Here is a 15,228-nt window from a genome sequence, read left to right as displayed (position 1 = left end):
TGAGTCTCTTAACTGGAGGACCTGCAGAGTCACATTGCAAAGGGCTAGGAAGGGAATTCCCATTGTGGCTCAGCGGGTAATGAACCAGACTGAGGATACGGGTTCAATCAGTGGATTCAGGATCCTGCATTGCTGTGAGCTGTGGTGTAGGTTGCAGATGCAGCTTGGATCCCGTGTTACTGTTGTTGTGGCTATGGTGTAGGCCCACAGCTACAGCAACTCCCATTTGCCCCCTAGCCTGGGAATTTCCATATGCCACATTTGTGGCCCTAAAAAGCCAAAAAAGCGGGGGGGGGACTGAGAAGAATTTGTAGCCATTTTTGCAACACACCTCACTTTTTTTTCTCCATTTTATCCTAACTCCTACTAATTTAATATTTTTACAGTTCAGCTCAGGTGATTTTATCCTTCTGCTTAAAAACTGTCATTGGTGCTCTGTTGACCCCGAATGAAGTATAAAAACAATAACATGAGAGCTCCCGTCATGGCCCAGGGTAACAGACCTGACTAATATCTATGAGGACACGGGTTTGATCCTAGGCCTCACTCAGTGGTTGAGGACCCAGTGTTGCCGTGAGCTGTGGTGTAGGTGGAAGATGTGGCTCGGATCCCACATTGCTGTGGCTGTGGTGTAGGCCTGCAGCTGTAGCTCCAATTCCACCCCTAGCCTGGGAACTTCTGTATGGTTAGAGTGTGGCCCTAAATAACATGATGTACCTCAATTCATCTTTTGAGTTGTTTTTCTCTGTTCCCCTTTCTCTACTTAAATTTCACTGGTGTCTGAATTGATCTGACTTTTAAGTGTCAGTGCATATGCTACCACTTTCATGAATCCTTCCTGGATTTTCCTCTCCACATTCCTGTGTTCACTTCTTTCCACTCCTGAGGTTGGGATGGTCTCCCTTTCCTCTGTTTTCTCATCTTTGCACCTTTCTTGTGGTAGTTGTGATGTTTTACCTTATTATAATTGTGTATGTGACTCACCTCCCTTACCAGATTGAGAACTTTTTAGGGGCTAGAACCAAGCTTGTTTATCTTTAAGAGTGACCCATGTGTATTATTTGGAACCCTGTCTTGCATGTAGCCACCAAAATATTTGAATTAATTTTTGAATGATGAATATTTTTCAGTTATTATAGTGCTATGGGTTTTTTTTGTTTGTTTTTTTGGTGTGTTTTTTTTTTGCCTTTTCTAGAGCCACTCCCGAAGCATATGGAGGTTCCCAGGCTAGGGGTCTAATCGGAGCTATAGCCATCGTCCTTCACCAGAGCCACAGCAACTCGGGATCTGGGCTGCGTCTGCGAAGTATACCACAGCTCACAGCAATGCCAGATCCTCAATCCACTGAGCAAGGTCAGGGATTGAACCCACAACCTCATGGTTCCACGACGGGAACTCTCTACTGTGCTATGTTTGAATGTCAGTTAATTTAAATTTTTTTTCTTTCAGACCAGAAACTAGAGAGCAGTATCCAAATAAATTTATCCAACGAGATGACACTGAAAGATTTTACATTCTGAACACACTATTCAACCTACCAGGTAGACTCCTTCTGTGCTTCTATACTGATATGTTTCCTTCTTTCCACAATCAATTTGTTGGTCTTTGCTCAAGGGGAGATAATGAAACAAGTTTTAATTATCTCACTTATAGCTTATGAATATCTATTCTTCATTTTTCAGAGACCTACCTGTTGGCCTGCCTAGTAGATTTTTTTACTAATTGTCCCAGATATACCAGGTATGTATATAGTATAATTTTCTTTTTCCAATTGATTTTTTTTAAATTAATGTACAGGGTTTTAGAGAACTGGCCATTGTAGGTCTTTTCTGCTTTTCTGAAGTGAATTTAGTGCTAGTGAGAGATGCCACATTGCCAGCCTGAGAGATGGGACAGCACCAGCAGCTCCATGCAGGCTCTCACCTCCCACACGGCCCCCTCCTTGCCAGTGTGCTGCAGCCATGTTTGGAAGGGACCACTTCTGATTGGCTTCTCCTGGGAATGAAGACGGCCAGCAGAGGTGCTAATTGTGACAACTGAGTGGGAGGTTTGTGTGATGATTATCTGTCCAAGCAGAATTGCACTAAAACCCCCCGACTCATTTCACAGCAGCTACCCAGGAGCCATTCAGGGATGGTAATTTAGTTTCATTCCCAGGCCCAGCAAAATTTGATTAAGGAATAAATAATGTTTATCCTCCCTGAAGTAGAATTTTGCCTAAGTCTTGAACAAGTTGTTATTTCCTTTCTAGGAGGAATTGTAAGTTCAGCCGTATGTACTAGAGTTGCTAACTTCTTATCCTCTTTAGGCCTTATCTACTTCAAGGCACTAAATTTAGTGGAGCACTAAGTCACTTAGATAAAGAGAAAATAGGCAATACCTTTGTACCTAGAGACAATGACGGAAAAGTCAGGGTGGAGAGAACCTAAATTACCCATTTAAAATGTTTCTTTGATGGAAACTTGTTTCTTAAAAGTGTTGGATAAAAGAACTGGATAATTTTGGAACTGGCCTTTTCACTTCCATTCAGTATATTCTTCTACCGTTTTGTATCTGTTCAGAGTTATTGTATTCCGTTGAACCCTATAGTCATCTCTGGTGGTCAAAATGGATTTTCATTAAGGGGTAATTATTTTCCAAATTAGCCGAACATCCTTTATCATGTGGCAGTGGAACCTTTGGGTCCCCTGGGCAGTGTTTGATATTCACTTTATTTACCCTCTTTTGGATTCCCTGTCATGTTCTTTGCATCCTTCTGTAGCTGTGAAACAGGATTTAAAGATGGGGACCTCTTCATGTCTTACCGGAGTATGTTCCAGGATGTAAGAGATGCGGTTGACTGGGTTCATTACAAGGTACCTAGGAGCTGCTTCTTCACCTGTTTACTGTCTGGCATGTGTTTTTTATGATCTGACATTAACTTTCCAAGTGCAGATAGAGCATAATTTTTTGTCTGTTAAAAAAAGAGGGGATTGGGGATTCCCCCCTGGGGATAACTCTCTAGAATACATTTGTCCTTATCTTTGGCTGTCCTGTTTACAGAGGTAATGCTGTTCTTTCCTCAGGGGTGGTGCCTGGAGATCTTATTTCACTTTGCATTTCCCAAACTTACTAGAAGAGATTTTAGTGTTAGGATTATACTAAACATATCTTTTGATGATGGCTTATGGTTCATTTGTTTTTTCCGAATACCTCTGATTTGGCTGATAACATTAACTAATGAATATTATGTTTACATTTATTATAAACTATACTGAATAGAATATGAAATACCTTTTGATTTCTAGTTTAAAAATAAAAATAGTTTTATATTTTAAACACATTTTTTGAGGCCTAGTTGCGTCAGATCACATCTGCCACTTTATCCTGGCCTTCTTTAGTTTGTCTACTTCTCCATCTTGAAATTACTAGGCTTATAGTAGACATGATTTTTCTAATGGACTTAAAAGTTGATTTTGTTCTTATTTCCTTTTTTTCTTCCTCTAGGGCTCCCTTAAGGAAAAGACAGTTGAAAATCTTGAGAAGTATGTAGTCAAAGATGTAAGTAATAAAGGGAAAAATAGAGCTACATGATAACTTTACCTATTAGGGAAATTAATAACAACCCTATTTATAATGCAGTGGACAAGGGCAGATATTTCTCTGTCTTGGCAGTTTAAAACATACTAAGTATAGTCACCTAGAGTTTTCAGCTAGAGTGTGGGTCTTAGTTTTTCCTGTTTTTTTTGTTTTGTTTTGTTTTGTTTTGTTTGTTTGGTTTTTTTTTTGTCTTTTCAAGCACCACACCTACAGCATATGGAGGTTTCAGGCTAGGGGTCTAATTGGAGCTGTAGCCTCCAGCCTACACTAGAGCCACAGCAACGCGGGATCCGAGCCTCATCTGCAACCTACACCACAGCTCAGGGTAACACTGGATCCTTAACCCACTGAGTGAGGCCAGGGATCGAACCCTCAACTTCATGGTTCCTAGTCAGATTCGTCAGCCACTGAGCCACGATGGGAACTCCAGTTTATCCTGTTTTTGATAGGCAAGACCCAGCATTTCATTTGTCCTTTTAGCTCTGATTATAATAATAGCAGCTAGAGTCATTACTGTAGGCACTTCACTGAGCTAAGTGATTACATGCATTATCCCATTTAATCTTCCATATAACCCTGAATTGATATTGTTCCCTGTGCTTTATAGTTGAAGAAACTGGGGACTAGGAGGATTAAATAAATTGTCCAAGTTCATACAGTTAGTAAGTAGTAAAGTCAGGAGTCACACCTAAATGTAACTGGATCATAACCACAGTGTTAGATCATCTCAAAAATGTACCTATGTGTGACAGTTATTGAAATTGTCTTTAACCTATCAACAGGGAATAAGGAGGAAAGTTTCAAAAGACATTAGTGGAAAATCTAATACAAGTTTTATTTATTTATTTTATTTTTTCCTGTGGCATATGGAAGTTCCCAGGCTAGGGGTCAAATAGGAGCTGTAGCCACTGGTCTAGGCCACAGCCACACCAGCAGGGGATCCAAGCCATGTCTGCAACCTACACCACAGCTCACAGCAATGCCAGGTCCTTAACCCACTGAGCAAGGCCAGGGATCGAACACACAACCTCATGGTTACTAGTTGGATTTGTTTCCGCTGTGCCACAGCGGGAACTTCCTAATAGAATTTTTTAGTATTTGTAATTTAGTTAAGAGCATTGTGCCAGTATTAATTTCTTAACTTCGATTATTATACTGGGATTAAAATGTTAATGTTAAGGGAAGTTGGATGAAGAATGTATGGGAACCCTCTGTATTATTTTCATAACTTTTCTGTAAGTTGGAAATTATTTCAAAATAGAAAGTACACACAGACATATGTATAGCACTGAGATCAGATACTTCTTTCTTTTCTTACCGAGTAAAAGTAGCAGAATGCAGTATTTTCCCAAAGTACTTTGTAAAGATTATTTGATTTCAGGGAGGTCCCATGTGCCTCAGTCAGTTAGGATTTGGCATTGTCACTGCAGTGTCTCAGGTCACTGCTGTGGTATAGGTTCAATCTCTGGCCTGTGAACTGCCACATGCTACAGGCACAGCAAAAAAGAAAAAGAAAAAGGAACATTGAGGGGTTCAGGAGAGGTTCCGGAGGATTTGAGTGAAGGAATTTATTTACTGTGAGAGAAGGAAAGGCTATTGTTCTTTCTGGTCACATCAGGAGTTAGAATTTCCTCATACATCTGCAGGTGGGTCTGGGCATTTGTAGGTTGCATCCTATACACATCATGTCATTCTCAAGGTATTTCATAAAATGAAAGTATACACAGTGAAGCCGTATCTGATACTCTTCATCTAGGATATTTAGCTGATGTTTAAAATCAGCTTCTACTGATCGCTGACACACTTAATTCACTTACTTTAAGAGATTACAAGGTAATTTAAACTCTTTCCTGAGGTGGATATAATGAGGAATTTAGAGACATGTTTTTAATAAGCATATAAGCATTTCTATATTTCATATAGAAATCTATTCAGTCCATGTATATTCTATGTATATAGTACATAATTCCCGCATAATGATAATGGTCTTCTAAAGGCAAAATTATAAAACCAACCAACCAACCACCCACCCTGTAAAAGGCATTCCCTCTTCCTATTTCATTGGACAAAAGTCCAGTATTTGACTTCTGGACTTAATATATACTGATAGTCCCAGCGTAATTTAATATATACTGATAGTCCCAGACTTAAGAGTTTTTGCCTTTAAAATGGTGTGAAAGTGATACACATTCAGTGAAAACTGTATGCCAGGTAAACTGAATTCTGATCCTTTTCCAGGCTATTGATATGCCCTGCAGTACTCTCATGATGCTGGGCCACAGCACTGAGCTATAGCTTCCGGTCAGCCACGCCATCTCAGGGGTCAGCAACTTATCTAGCCATTCCTCTTTTCACTTGCAGTATTCCATAAATTATATGAGATAGTCAACACTTTATTATTTATTTATTTTTGTCTTTTTGCCTTTTCTAGGGCCTCTCCCACGGCATAGGGAGGTTCCCAGTCTAGGAGTCTAATAGGAGCTGTAGCCGCCTGCCTACACCAGAGCCACAGCAATGTGGGATCCGAGCCACATCTGCAACCTACACCACAGCTCACAGCAACGCCAGATCCTTAACCCACTGAGCAAGGCCAGGGATCGAACCTGCAACCTCATAGTTCCTAGTCAGATTCGTTAACCACTGCACCACAATGGGAACTCCACTTTATTTTATTAATTAATTAATTAATTAATTTATTTATTTACTTGTTTTCTGTCTTTTTGCCTTTTCTAGGGCCGCTCTCACAGCATATGGAGGTTCCCAGGCTAGGGGTCCAATCGGAGCTGCAGCCGCCAGACCACACCACAGCTCATAGCAGCGCTGGATCCTAAACCCACTGAGCGAGGCCAGGGATCGAACCCAAAACCTCATGGTTCCTAGTCAGATTCGTTAACCACTGAGCCACAATGGGAACTCCGACTCCACTTTATTTTAAAATAGACTTTGTGTTAGATGATTTTGCTCACCTGTCGACTAATGTATGTTCTTGGCACATTTAAGGTAGGCTAGGCTGTCATGGTCGGTGCATTATCAGGACATAACCCCATCATAAGTGGAGGAAGATCTGTGCGTTTTAATGTTTTGCTTATCATCATAATTACATTCCAGGGAAAACTGCCTTTGCTTCTGAGCCGGATGAAGGAAGTAGGGAAAGTATTTCTTGCCACGAACAGTGACTATAAATATACAGATGTAAGTGCTAAATATTCATATTTGTTTATTTATACAAAGAAATTATTTTGGACTGAAGACTGTAAAAATAATGAGAAAGGTGGTTTTTAAGTAGAGTAATTTTTTTGCCATTTCATTCTGAAAACAGAAATGAAAAAAGCAAAAATACGGCATGCATCAGAGTGGTTCTCAAATTTTTCTAAATATTTCTTTTGACTATTTTCCCTGATTACAGTTGGCTACTTGAAGGTTTTCATTTTGGGGGTGTTTAAAACATTCATGCTGATTAAAATGTCTTCTTTGTCATTTCTAAAACTTGAGAAATCACACCCTTTATTGCACATATGTATGTTCATACCCTCCCTGCTTTTGGGAGCCAGACAGTAATAGATGGTGCAAAGATGTCTTGACTCTGAGCCATCAAATTTAATACCTGATAACTTTAAAAAAAATTTTGTAAACCATCTATAATGGAAAAAATAAAAATCATTATAAAAATTTTTTGCAATGATTAAAGCATACAGAAAAGTCGATTTAACTCCTTAATCTCATATACTTTTGCTAAGGCAGTTACAAGTTCATAGTACTAGCAAGAAACTCAGCGTTCCCTAATCCTCGTTATGTAAAATGTTGATTTAGAGATGTGATAATTCAGAGTAAGCAAGTTGGAACAAGCAGTAGGAAGGCCAGGGTGTGTCATTTCCATGTGAGTTATTAGTTTTTCCTACACCCATATCTCACATACCCCTTACCTCCAAATATATGTTCCAGTCTACTAGGAAAATTGGATATAGGTGAGTCTGTACAAAATTATCTCCTAGAAGAAGCCAATGTTCTACTGAGAATGTCAGAAGCTTGCTTTTGTTTGTTAAGATCGAGCATTAATTTTTGGTTTACATTACTATCTCATAAACTTTAGAGGTAACAAGAATGTGATGAATCCTATACTGAAAAAGACATGTTTTATAAAAAGTTTGTGTGTGATTTTTTTAGGTGTCAGATATCTCTTACAGAAGTAGTATATGGACCTTATGTTGAATTTTTTTTCTTTCCAGAAAATTATGACTTACCTGTTTGATTTCCCACATGGCCCCAAGGTACTCTATGTAACTTAATAGACTGTTGCTTTAGTAATAATCTGTTTAATCATCCTGAAATATTGAGGGTAAGGAATTGATCAGGAGCCATGTAGAAATCTTCATTAATATGATTAGCAGTAACACAGGAGTTAGGATAAAGTTGCTAGCAATTTGAAAACTTGGTAGACAGAAATAAGAGATTCCTGTGGTATTTAATAGGGTAGGATCAGAATAACTTTATGCCCAAGAAGCTCTGTACAGAATTTTTAAATTTGTGTGGCAGTGAAAGGAATTTTCAGGTTGAGGAAGATAATCTGAGAAGGAGAAAATGTGTATAATCTTGACAACTTCTAGATTCTGCTCTTATTGCTGCGTTTTATGCCAAGAGAACAGCTAACCTTGATGCTTAGCAGGTAGTATCATTCCTGCACTATTATACCTAGATCTAAGGAATACACATTGCAGTTTAGTCACTAGGCCTCTTTAAATAAATATACATCAGTAAATAACTCATGTTGATATCACTCATAAGGACAGTATGCAGTGCTCTTCAGCTTGACCTTAAAAGGTTAATGCTGTGGTTCCAGTTGAGGATGGAAATAATGTTAATGGGCATACCTTCTACATTAGTGCTGTGATTAGCCTGCAGTATAAGCCAAAGGCCAATGTGTACCTGGAGCCATCATTCTGAGAACATAACCCAGGAAATTTGCTATTAATAGTTCCATGTTAGTTGTGTACTGCAGTTCTGATGCTAATCTGCCTATTTCCTAATGTTTCTTTATATGTCTTACGTCTCTCCTTAGCCCCTGTGAGCCTCTTACAGCCCATTTTAGAGTATGAACACACCTTCTTTGATATGTTAAATTGCTTGAAGTAAATTAGTAGGGTGAAATGATTTAAAATAGATTGTTAGAGTCATTATATTTTCACTTTGCCTGCTTCCAAAAGGATGTGGCTTATAATTAGCTACACTATGTTTTTAATAAGTGTGGTTTTCTGGTTACACTTAGTATTTCTACATTCCTTTCATCTGAGTGAGATTAAATACGAGTGCCCTAAAGTTAGGAGTGATGTGTTGGCTTTTGCTGTTTCTCCCTTATCAGCCTGGCAGCTCCCATCGACCATGGCAGTCCTACTTTGACCTGATCTTGGTGGACGCACGGAAACCACTCTTTTTTGGAGAAGGCACAGTACTGCGTCAGGTGGATACTGTAAGTTGAGAGAGGATGGTCTGTCTGTGAGCACATTATCCTTCATATTTCTCCTTCCCCCACTCCTACTCTCCCTAAGGAAACAGGTATTTTTAATTTATTTGCCATCGCTCTTTGAAATTCATCTAAGAGTTTTGGTCTTAAGATAGCTGAATAATTCAAATGAATAAAGTTCAAAAGTAACATTCATTTGGCTGTCTAGCCAAGTAGCATCTTGGTGGAGATGGTGATAGAATAATAAAGCATTACAAAGTTCATATTCTCTTTTCACAGAAAACTGGCAAGCTGAAAATTGGTACTTACACGGGCCCCTTACAGCATGGCATCGTCTACTCAGGGGGTGAGTCCCATACTACCCTTTAATTTAGTCTAAGTCTTGGCTCAGACCTCACCGCGAAAGCTTTGGTGTCCTCCTGGGACAGCACCTCATATACCCTTGAGTATTCTAAAGATATCATCTACTGAAGGTAAACATGTCAGTCACTTGCTAATACGAGTCAGGGAGAATGGGTTTAAGATCTTAGTATCTGCTAATGAATCTTGGATTTTCACTGAAAGGATCAGGTTTTTGGTTTTGTTTTGCTTTTTTTCCCATCCTCCTTTTACCTATTTGAAACATTTTCTCAGTGTCTAGAATCATGTGGGGGTGATTCCCAAAGTGTCTTCAAGGGATTTTTAGGAGCCCCTGTGGACACAGATGCATATTTTGTTGGAGTGAGAAACATTCGAACAAAGCCAGCTTAATGGCAGATCTGTGATGAGAATGGTGGTGGTACTTTGGAGGATTATATTCCCTAAAGCTGAGACATGTAGTTTTGTTGCTCCTGGATTTGGTGATCAAGAGCTCTGGTCAGCGCAGTGAAGCTAAAGGCCTTGTCTTAGAGGCAATAAAAAGGATAATGAAAAAATACAGTGGTGAGTCTTTGTCTTTAAGAAGGTGAGCCCTTTTTCTAATCTGCTCCTCACATAATTAAAAGAATCTGTGCAGTACTTAATGGTTATGGTGCTTGGAATGCTGGTTTTTAAGATGGAGACATTTTGTTTTCTCATTGTTTATTCCATTGTTTCAGGTTCTTCTGATACCATCTGTGATCTGTTGGGAGCCAAGGGCAAAGACATTTTGTATATTGGAGATCACATTTTTGGGGACATTTTAAAATCAAAGAAACGGCAAGGCTGGAGAACTTTCTTGGTGATTCCTGAACTTGCACAGGAGCTGCATGTGTGGACTGATAAGAGTTGTAAGGAACCATTACTCTTTATAAATCTTTGACATAACTAGTTTATATCTGAATAGCTAGCTATCAGTCAGTCTGCTTTGATGACCAGTACTTTAAATGCAGGGGGTCAGAGGGAGTAAAAAGATGGGCCCCTGTGTTTGGACACCTCCTCCTCATATAACCAGATAATTCATAGAAATGCCAAATTTTGAGAGGTTGTCTTAGCCTTCTTGAATCTGTCCCTTCAAAGTTAAGTAGAGGGTGTTTCTGTTCTGAGTTATGTTACAGTAGCACCTAAACCATGAGCTCTGCTTTCCTTTATAGCCCCTTATTCGTCCACCCATGCCTGCTAGTTCCAGTCTCTGCTACCAGCTCCTGGCTGATTCTGGGCATTGGTGGTTCTGAGTGTTTATTACTTGGTGTTTTTAATTTCTTCTTCTGAGCAGTAGAGAAAGAAGCATTCTCTGAGCTCAGTTATACTGCGTGCACTGAACTGGGCTGTAACTCTAGCTATGTAAAGATGTTTGACATACATACCAGTTTTCCAGCCAGCCCTGGCTAGCAGCACTCACAGTGTGGTGGAAGATCCTGCCTCTGGAAACTCAGCCTGCCTCAGGTGGTTCCCCTGACTCCACCACCTAATATCTTCATGCTCTTAGGCAAGTTACTGAGACACCCTGCACCTTAGATCCTCAGATGTGAAAATGAGGATAATATCTACTGTGACAAGGCTGCTGAGACTTAACCAAGGCCACGTGTGTATAAAGATAAAAGTGACAGCCTTTCTCAACCAAGGCTCCTCTTCTAAACCACAGAACAGAGAAAATTATTTGACTGTCAGTTCTCCCAAAGGTAGTAGATAAAATTTTACATACAGTGGATACCTCACAGCTTAATTCTCTTTGGGGAACCCAGGTTGAGAAGGGCTGGAAAATATAGAAAGCATGCAATAGATATGGCTGTTGCTGTTGCTTGTACTTCATGGTGGGATTTTCTGGCTAGCCTCTCAGCTGCATTTTCAACTTCCTACCTATGAAATTTTAGAAATCTAGTTGATTTGGTTCTATTTTCTGGACTTGTGACTCATTCTTTTACCTAAAAACAGAAGTGTTAACACTTGCTTTGCTGACAAACCTGAGATGGGAAATGAACTGGCACTTTGTAAGCTCAGAATCAGCATCCATTTGGGAAAGTCGTATGTGGTCAGTGGTTTTAAGTAGGAGGAAAGGTAGTTAAAGAGGAAATTCTGGCATCTGCTGCCAGATTCCAAGCAGCATGTCAGCAGGCTCTCCTAAAGGCAGGGAAAGGAAGTCATTTTATATACTCAGCTACAGCTTTACTTTTTAGTCATTACTACAACCTTTTAATTTAGTTTTAGCAGCAGTTAAAAACTAGATGCCTTCTGATTTACTTAAAACACTTTCCTTTCCTTTCAAACTTTAGCACTTTTCGAAGAGCTTCAAAGCTTGGATATTTTCTTGGCTGAACTCTACAAGTAAGTTTCCTGATTATAAAAACTTCTTCCCTGAAAACCACCCACTTCCTCAGGAGCTGCCTAGATGTAAGATATCCTTTCTCGAGATTTTCACTGATTTTTCTTGTCTCCAGGCACCTTGACAGCAGCAGCAATGAGCGCCCAGACATTAGCTCCATCCAGAGACGGATTAAGGTATCTAGTTGGAATTTGGGAGAAAACTTGGAAAATACACTTTAAGTGATTTTTTTGTATTTCTGATTTTATACAGGGAATGGCATGTAGCCAGTGTCCAGAAAATATTTGTCAGTGAGCTGAGCCTCAGTTTTGTCCTTTGTTTTAGAAAGTAACTCACGACATGGACATGTGCTACGGGATGATGGGAAGCCTGTTTCGCAGTGGCTCCCGGCAGACCCTCTTCGCCAGCCAGGTGATGCGGTATGCCGATCTCTATGCAGCATCTTTCATCAATTTGCTGTATTACCCATTCAGCTACCTCTTCAGAGCTGCCCACGTTTTGGTGAGTTAATACAGCCTGAAGTTCCTATTTACAGTTGAGATACACTCTTAAGACCAAGCTCTCCAACTGGCACCCTGGCATGGCACAGCAAAGTCTAGACCACATCCTTCTACCATGCAAAGCCCACGGCCAGGTTACGAATTTGAGAGCTATCAAAATAGAATGTTGCAGAGTATAACTTTACTCACTTTAAAAGTGATTTGAATGGTGAAGCCATTCCTCTATTTTTAGTGCTACAAGAGAAATATAGTTCTTTATTTCTATATTCTAATACTGATTTATGTTTCCAGGCTTTTCTGTTTTGCTGTGAAATAGGAAATAATCACCTCTTCTCTCCCATCTTATCTAGTTTCAGGCACAGTTTTGAGGGTTTAGGAGAGAAGAAGATAGGATTAGGATGTTCCTACAAGATACTTCAGTACCTGACTTGCCTTGGCCTCTGGTCCATTAGAGGTGCTTCTGTACAGCCATCTAACAAAGCAAAAGGGTTAGGATCTCTGAAACAGCCGTTTTGTTCCACCCGCTTTCTGAACACCTCTGACTTTGTCGTAGATGCCTCATGAGTCAACGGTGGAACACACACATGTAGATATCAATGAAATGGAGTCCCCCCTCGCCACCAGGAACCGCACGTCCGTGGATTTCAAAGATACCGACTACAAGCGGCATCAGTTGACACGGTCGATTAGTGAGATTAAACCCCCCAACCTCTTCCCACTGGCCCCCCAAGAAATTACGCATTGCCATGATGAAGATGATGATGAAGAGGAGGAGGAGGAAGAGGAAGAATGAGGTGGAAAACCAAAACTCTCAGCACTCATTAAACAAGTTCTGGCGGGACTCACAGGAGCAAAGGCTGTCTCTCTGTGGGTCCTAGTGGGGGGTGGGGGGCTCCATCAAAGGTACATCTGGAAAGTTTCTGAAGACTTTAAAATATTCTAATCATAGGGAGATACTTGTTTTAGTTTTTTGCATCTGCACTCTTTGCAGCTGGTTCAGAATTGTAAGAGAGTCTGTATCGGAGGAGAGGAAGGGTCAAGCGGGGCTGAACTGCATGCAGCTGGCTCCGTTGTGGTTTGTGACACTGTTTCATCATCAATATATCATAGTGTATCCAGAAACACGAAGGGTGGTGGAGGGTCCCAGAGTGAAACAAAGACAATGGGAAGAGGTGATCCAAAAATGTTATGGTACAAATTGGGCTCTTACTACAAAAACCCATCTTTTTCAGTGCATTACATAAGTATTGTATATCAGTGGAGAAATCTATTATTTCCATGATCAAATGTAGTTTTTTGTTAAGGTCAAAGTTCTTTTACAAGCTTTTAAGTGTCCTCAGGGACTCTGGGAAGGCTGCTGTCAGTGGCTCTGCAGACTGTTCTCTACTTACTATAGGGCTGGTCTGGAATGGACTGCAGTGATTTCATTTTGAGGCAAAAATCTTCATCCACTTCTACATTTTTTTTAACCGATAGCAAAAATGCTTATTATCCAGAAACCTAGTCTTTTTCTTATCTAGGACGAATCTATAGAAAGGATTTCGCTGAAAGGACAAAGGAGCAAGCCACCCAAAAGGAACAGAACCTCCTTCTTACACTGTAACTGAGCAAAATTCATTAGCGTGGGCTGCATAGTGTGGCTTATGCCTGCCCCACTCCTCATTCCAGCCTTCTCTATCCTCCTGCTGTATTTCATATTCACGCATTAGAGGGTGGGAAGAGATCTCTGGAAGCCAGAACTGCTACTCAAACGGAGGGCACAATGAGTGTGAATAAATTCACTGCAGAATCCCAAGTCACATCACTTCTTGTTGTTCTGAACAAGAGTGCTGGATCATTACTGTATATTTTAAGGTATTATAACAGCCTCACCAGAACAGTGAAAGCTGTTACAACATTTTCCACAGTGGTGTAGACTCCTACTTTAACCTTCATATGTTTTTTCCAGTCTTACTGTCGTTTGTCAACATGGGAGGGTTGATTAGCTGTTCTAGAATTCAATAAAGTATAATATTTCTAATACTGACTTTGACCCCTTCCTGTAGCACAACTATGGTAACTACTGTCTTCAAGTCAGTTTATGTTTGGCCTCCTCATATCAACTTGACTTCCTGTAGAGATGGTCAGTTAAACTCAGATGGTGAATTTTAGGAAAGTTACTTAAAGCCAAGAAGGTTTAGTGTCCTGTTCAGACCTTAAATTTTCTATCATAAGCGTTAGCTCTGTTGAGTCCTAAAATAACAAAGTGAGCCCTTTAAACTACCCTTTCTAAGATCCTTGTAGGAAAAAATGGGTCTGAACAGAACTAGAATAACTTAGAGCTACAAATCGTTTAGACATGTTAGTATTGTTTTTAAGTAACCACTTTAAAAAGCCACTTGCAGTGACATGTCAGATTTAAAAGTACGTTGTCCATGTTTAGATATTCCTAAATCAGATTTATTTACTTAAGAAATATCTTGTCAACAACTTTAAAGCCCTGCAATTTTTCCAAGGCTTCCAGAGTGTTTAAAAATACTCCACTTATTCACCACAAATAGCCTGAGACAAACAACTGCATATCTAAGTCTACATTAGGGGTAGGAGCTTAGCCACATTCCATGTTATGGAAACTATTTAACCTTTCTTTGATGGTGGGAAAAATGGTAACTATGGTCTAGCTCTTGCCATACACTTAATCCCAATTCCTCAGTTCGGTAGTTTATGTCTCAATACTTAGGTTTCTCATGACATTCTTTCTTGGTGACTCAAGCACAGAGCTGCTATTCTTAAAGTTTTTCCTCAAATGGAACAATTTCAAACGATACACAGCTTTGGGAGGCCCTGAGAATGAAATCTGTACCATGGAGCTACCTGAGCAGCCTTGAAAAGAGAATGGTACACGGCCGCCAGAGAGCAGGGAGGACGTGCACACGCACGGCAGGCGGGACACAGAGCCGGCAACTTCAGGAACCCGCGTCGTCCCATCCCAC

The 15,228-nt window shown here is 40.1% G+C and overlaps 2 protein-coding genes across 3 annotated transcripts in view; both read left to right on the top strand.

Moving 5' to 3' along the window:
* PCGF6 (polycomb group ring finger 6) overlaps window positions 1-14,276 on the top strand; it is a 225,002-nt gene extending 210,726 nt beyond the window's left edge. Inside the window, exons 15-27 of one of the 2 annotated variants that reach the window (XR_002338753.1) lie at window positions 1,450-1,541; window positions 1,683-1,740; window positions 1,844-2,020; window positions 2,762-2,855; window positions 3,487-3,540; window positions 6,688-6,771; window positions 7,806-7,847; window positions 8,936-9,043; window positions 9,317-10,284; window positions 11,707-11,758; window positions 11,872-11,932; window positions 12,081-12,257; window positions 12,810-14,276. The gene's annotated coding sequence lies outside the window, so the exon portion shown is untranslated. Of the gene's footprint in view, window positions 1-1,449; window positions 1,542-1,682; window positions 1,741-1,843; window positions 2,048-2,761; window positions 2,856-3,486; window positions 3,541-6,687; window positions 6,772-7,805; window positions 7,848-8,935; window positions 9,044-9,316; window positions 10,285-11,706; window positions 11,759-11,871; window positions 11,933-12,080; window positions 12,258-12,809 lie in introns of both variants that reach the window. The other variant, XR_002338752.1, reaches the window with a different exon arrangement.
* The window catches only part of NT5C2 (5'-nucleotidase, cytosolic II), a 105,010-nt gene extending 90,728 nt beyond the window's left edge, over window positions 1-14,282 (top strand). The window contains exons 6-18 of the mRNA XM_001929278.6: window positions 1,450-1,541; window positions 1,683-1,740; window positions 2,762-2,855; window positions 3,487-3,540; window positions 6,688-6,771; window positions 7,806-7,847; window positions 8,936-9,043; window positions 9,317-9,383; window positions 10,114-10,284; window positions 11,707-11,758; window positions 11,872-11,932; window positions 12,081-12,257; window positions 12,810-14,282. Coding sequence (XP_001929313.3) covers window positions 1,450-1,541; window positions 1,683-1,740; window positions 2,762-2,855; window positions 3,487-3,540; window positions 6,688-6,771; window positions 7,806-7,847; window positions 8,936-9,043; window positions 9,317-9,383; window positions 10,114-10,284; window positions 11,707-11,758; window positions 11,872-11,932; window positions 12,081-12,257; window positions 12,810-13,049 — 1,300 coding nt within the window. The 3' untranslated portion in view covers window positions 13,050-14,282. The remainder of the gene's footprint in view (window positions 1-1,449; window positions 1,542-1,682; window positions 1,741-2,761; window positions 2,856-3,486; window positions 3,541-6,687; window positions 6,772-7,805; window positions 7,848-8,935; window positions 9,044-9,316; window positions 9,384-10,113; window positions 10,285-11,706; window positions 11,759-11,871; window positions 11,933-12,080; window positions 12,258-12,809) is intronic.

The sequence above is a fragment of the Sus scrofa genome, chromosome 14 (genome assembly GCF_000003025.6).
Source record: "Sus scrofa isolate TJ Tabasco breed Duroc chromosome 14, Sscrofa11.1, whole genome shotgun sequence".
Classification (NCBI taxonomy): Eukaryota; Metazoa; Chordata; class Mammalia; order Artiodactyla; family Suidae; genus Sus; species Sus scrofa.
The sequence above is the reverse complement of the archived record's forward strand: the minus strand, read 5'-3'. Positions and strand labels throughout refer to the sequence as shown.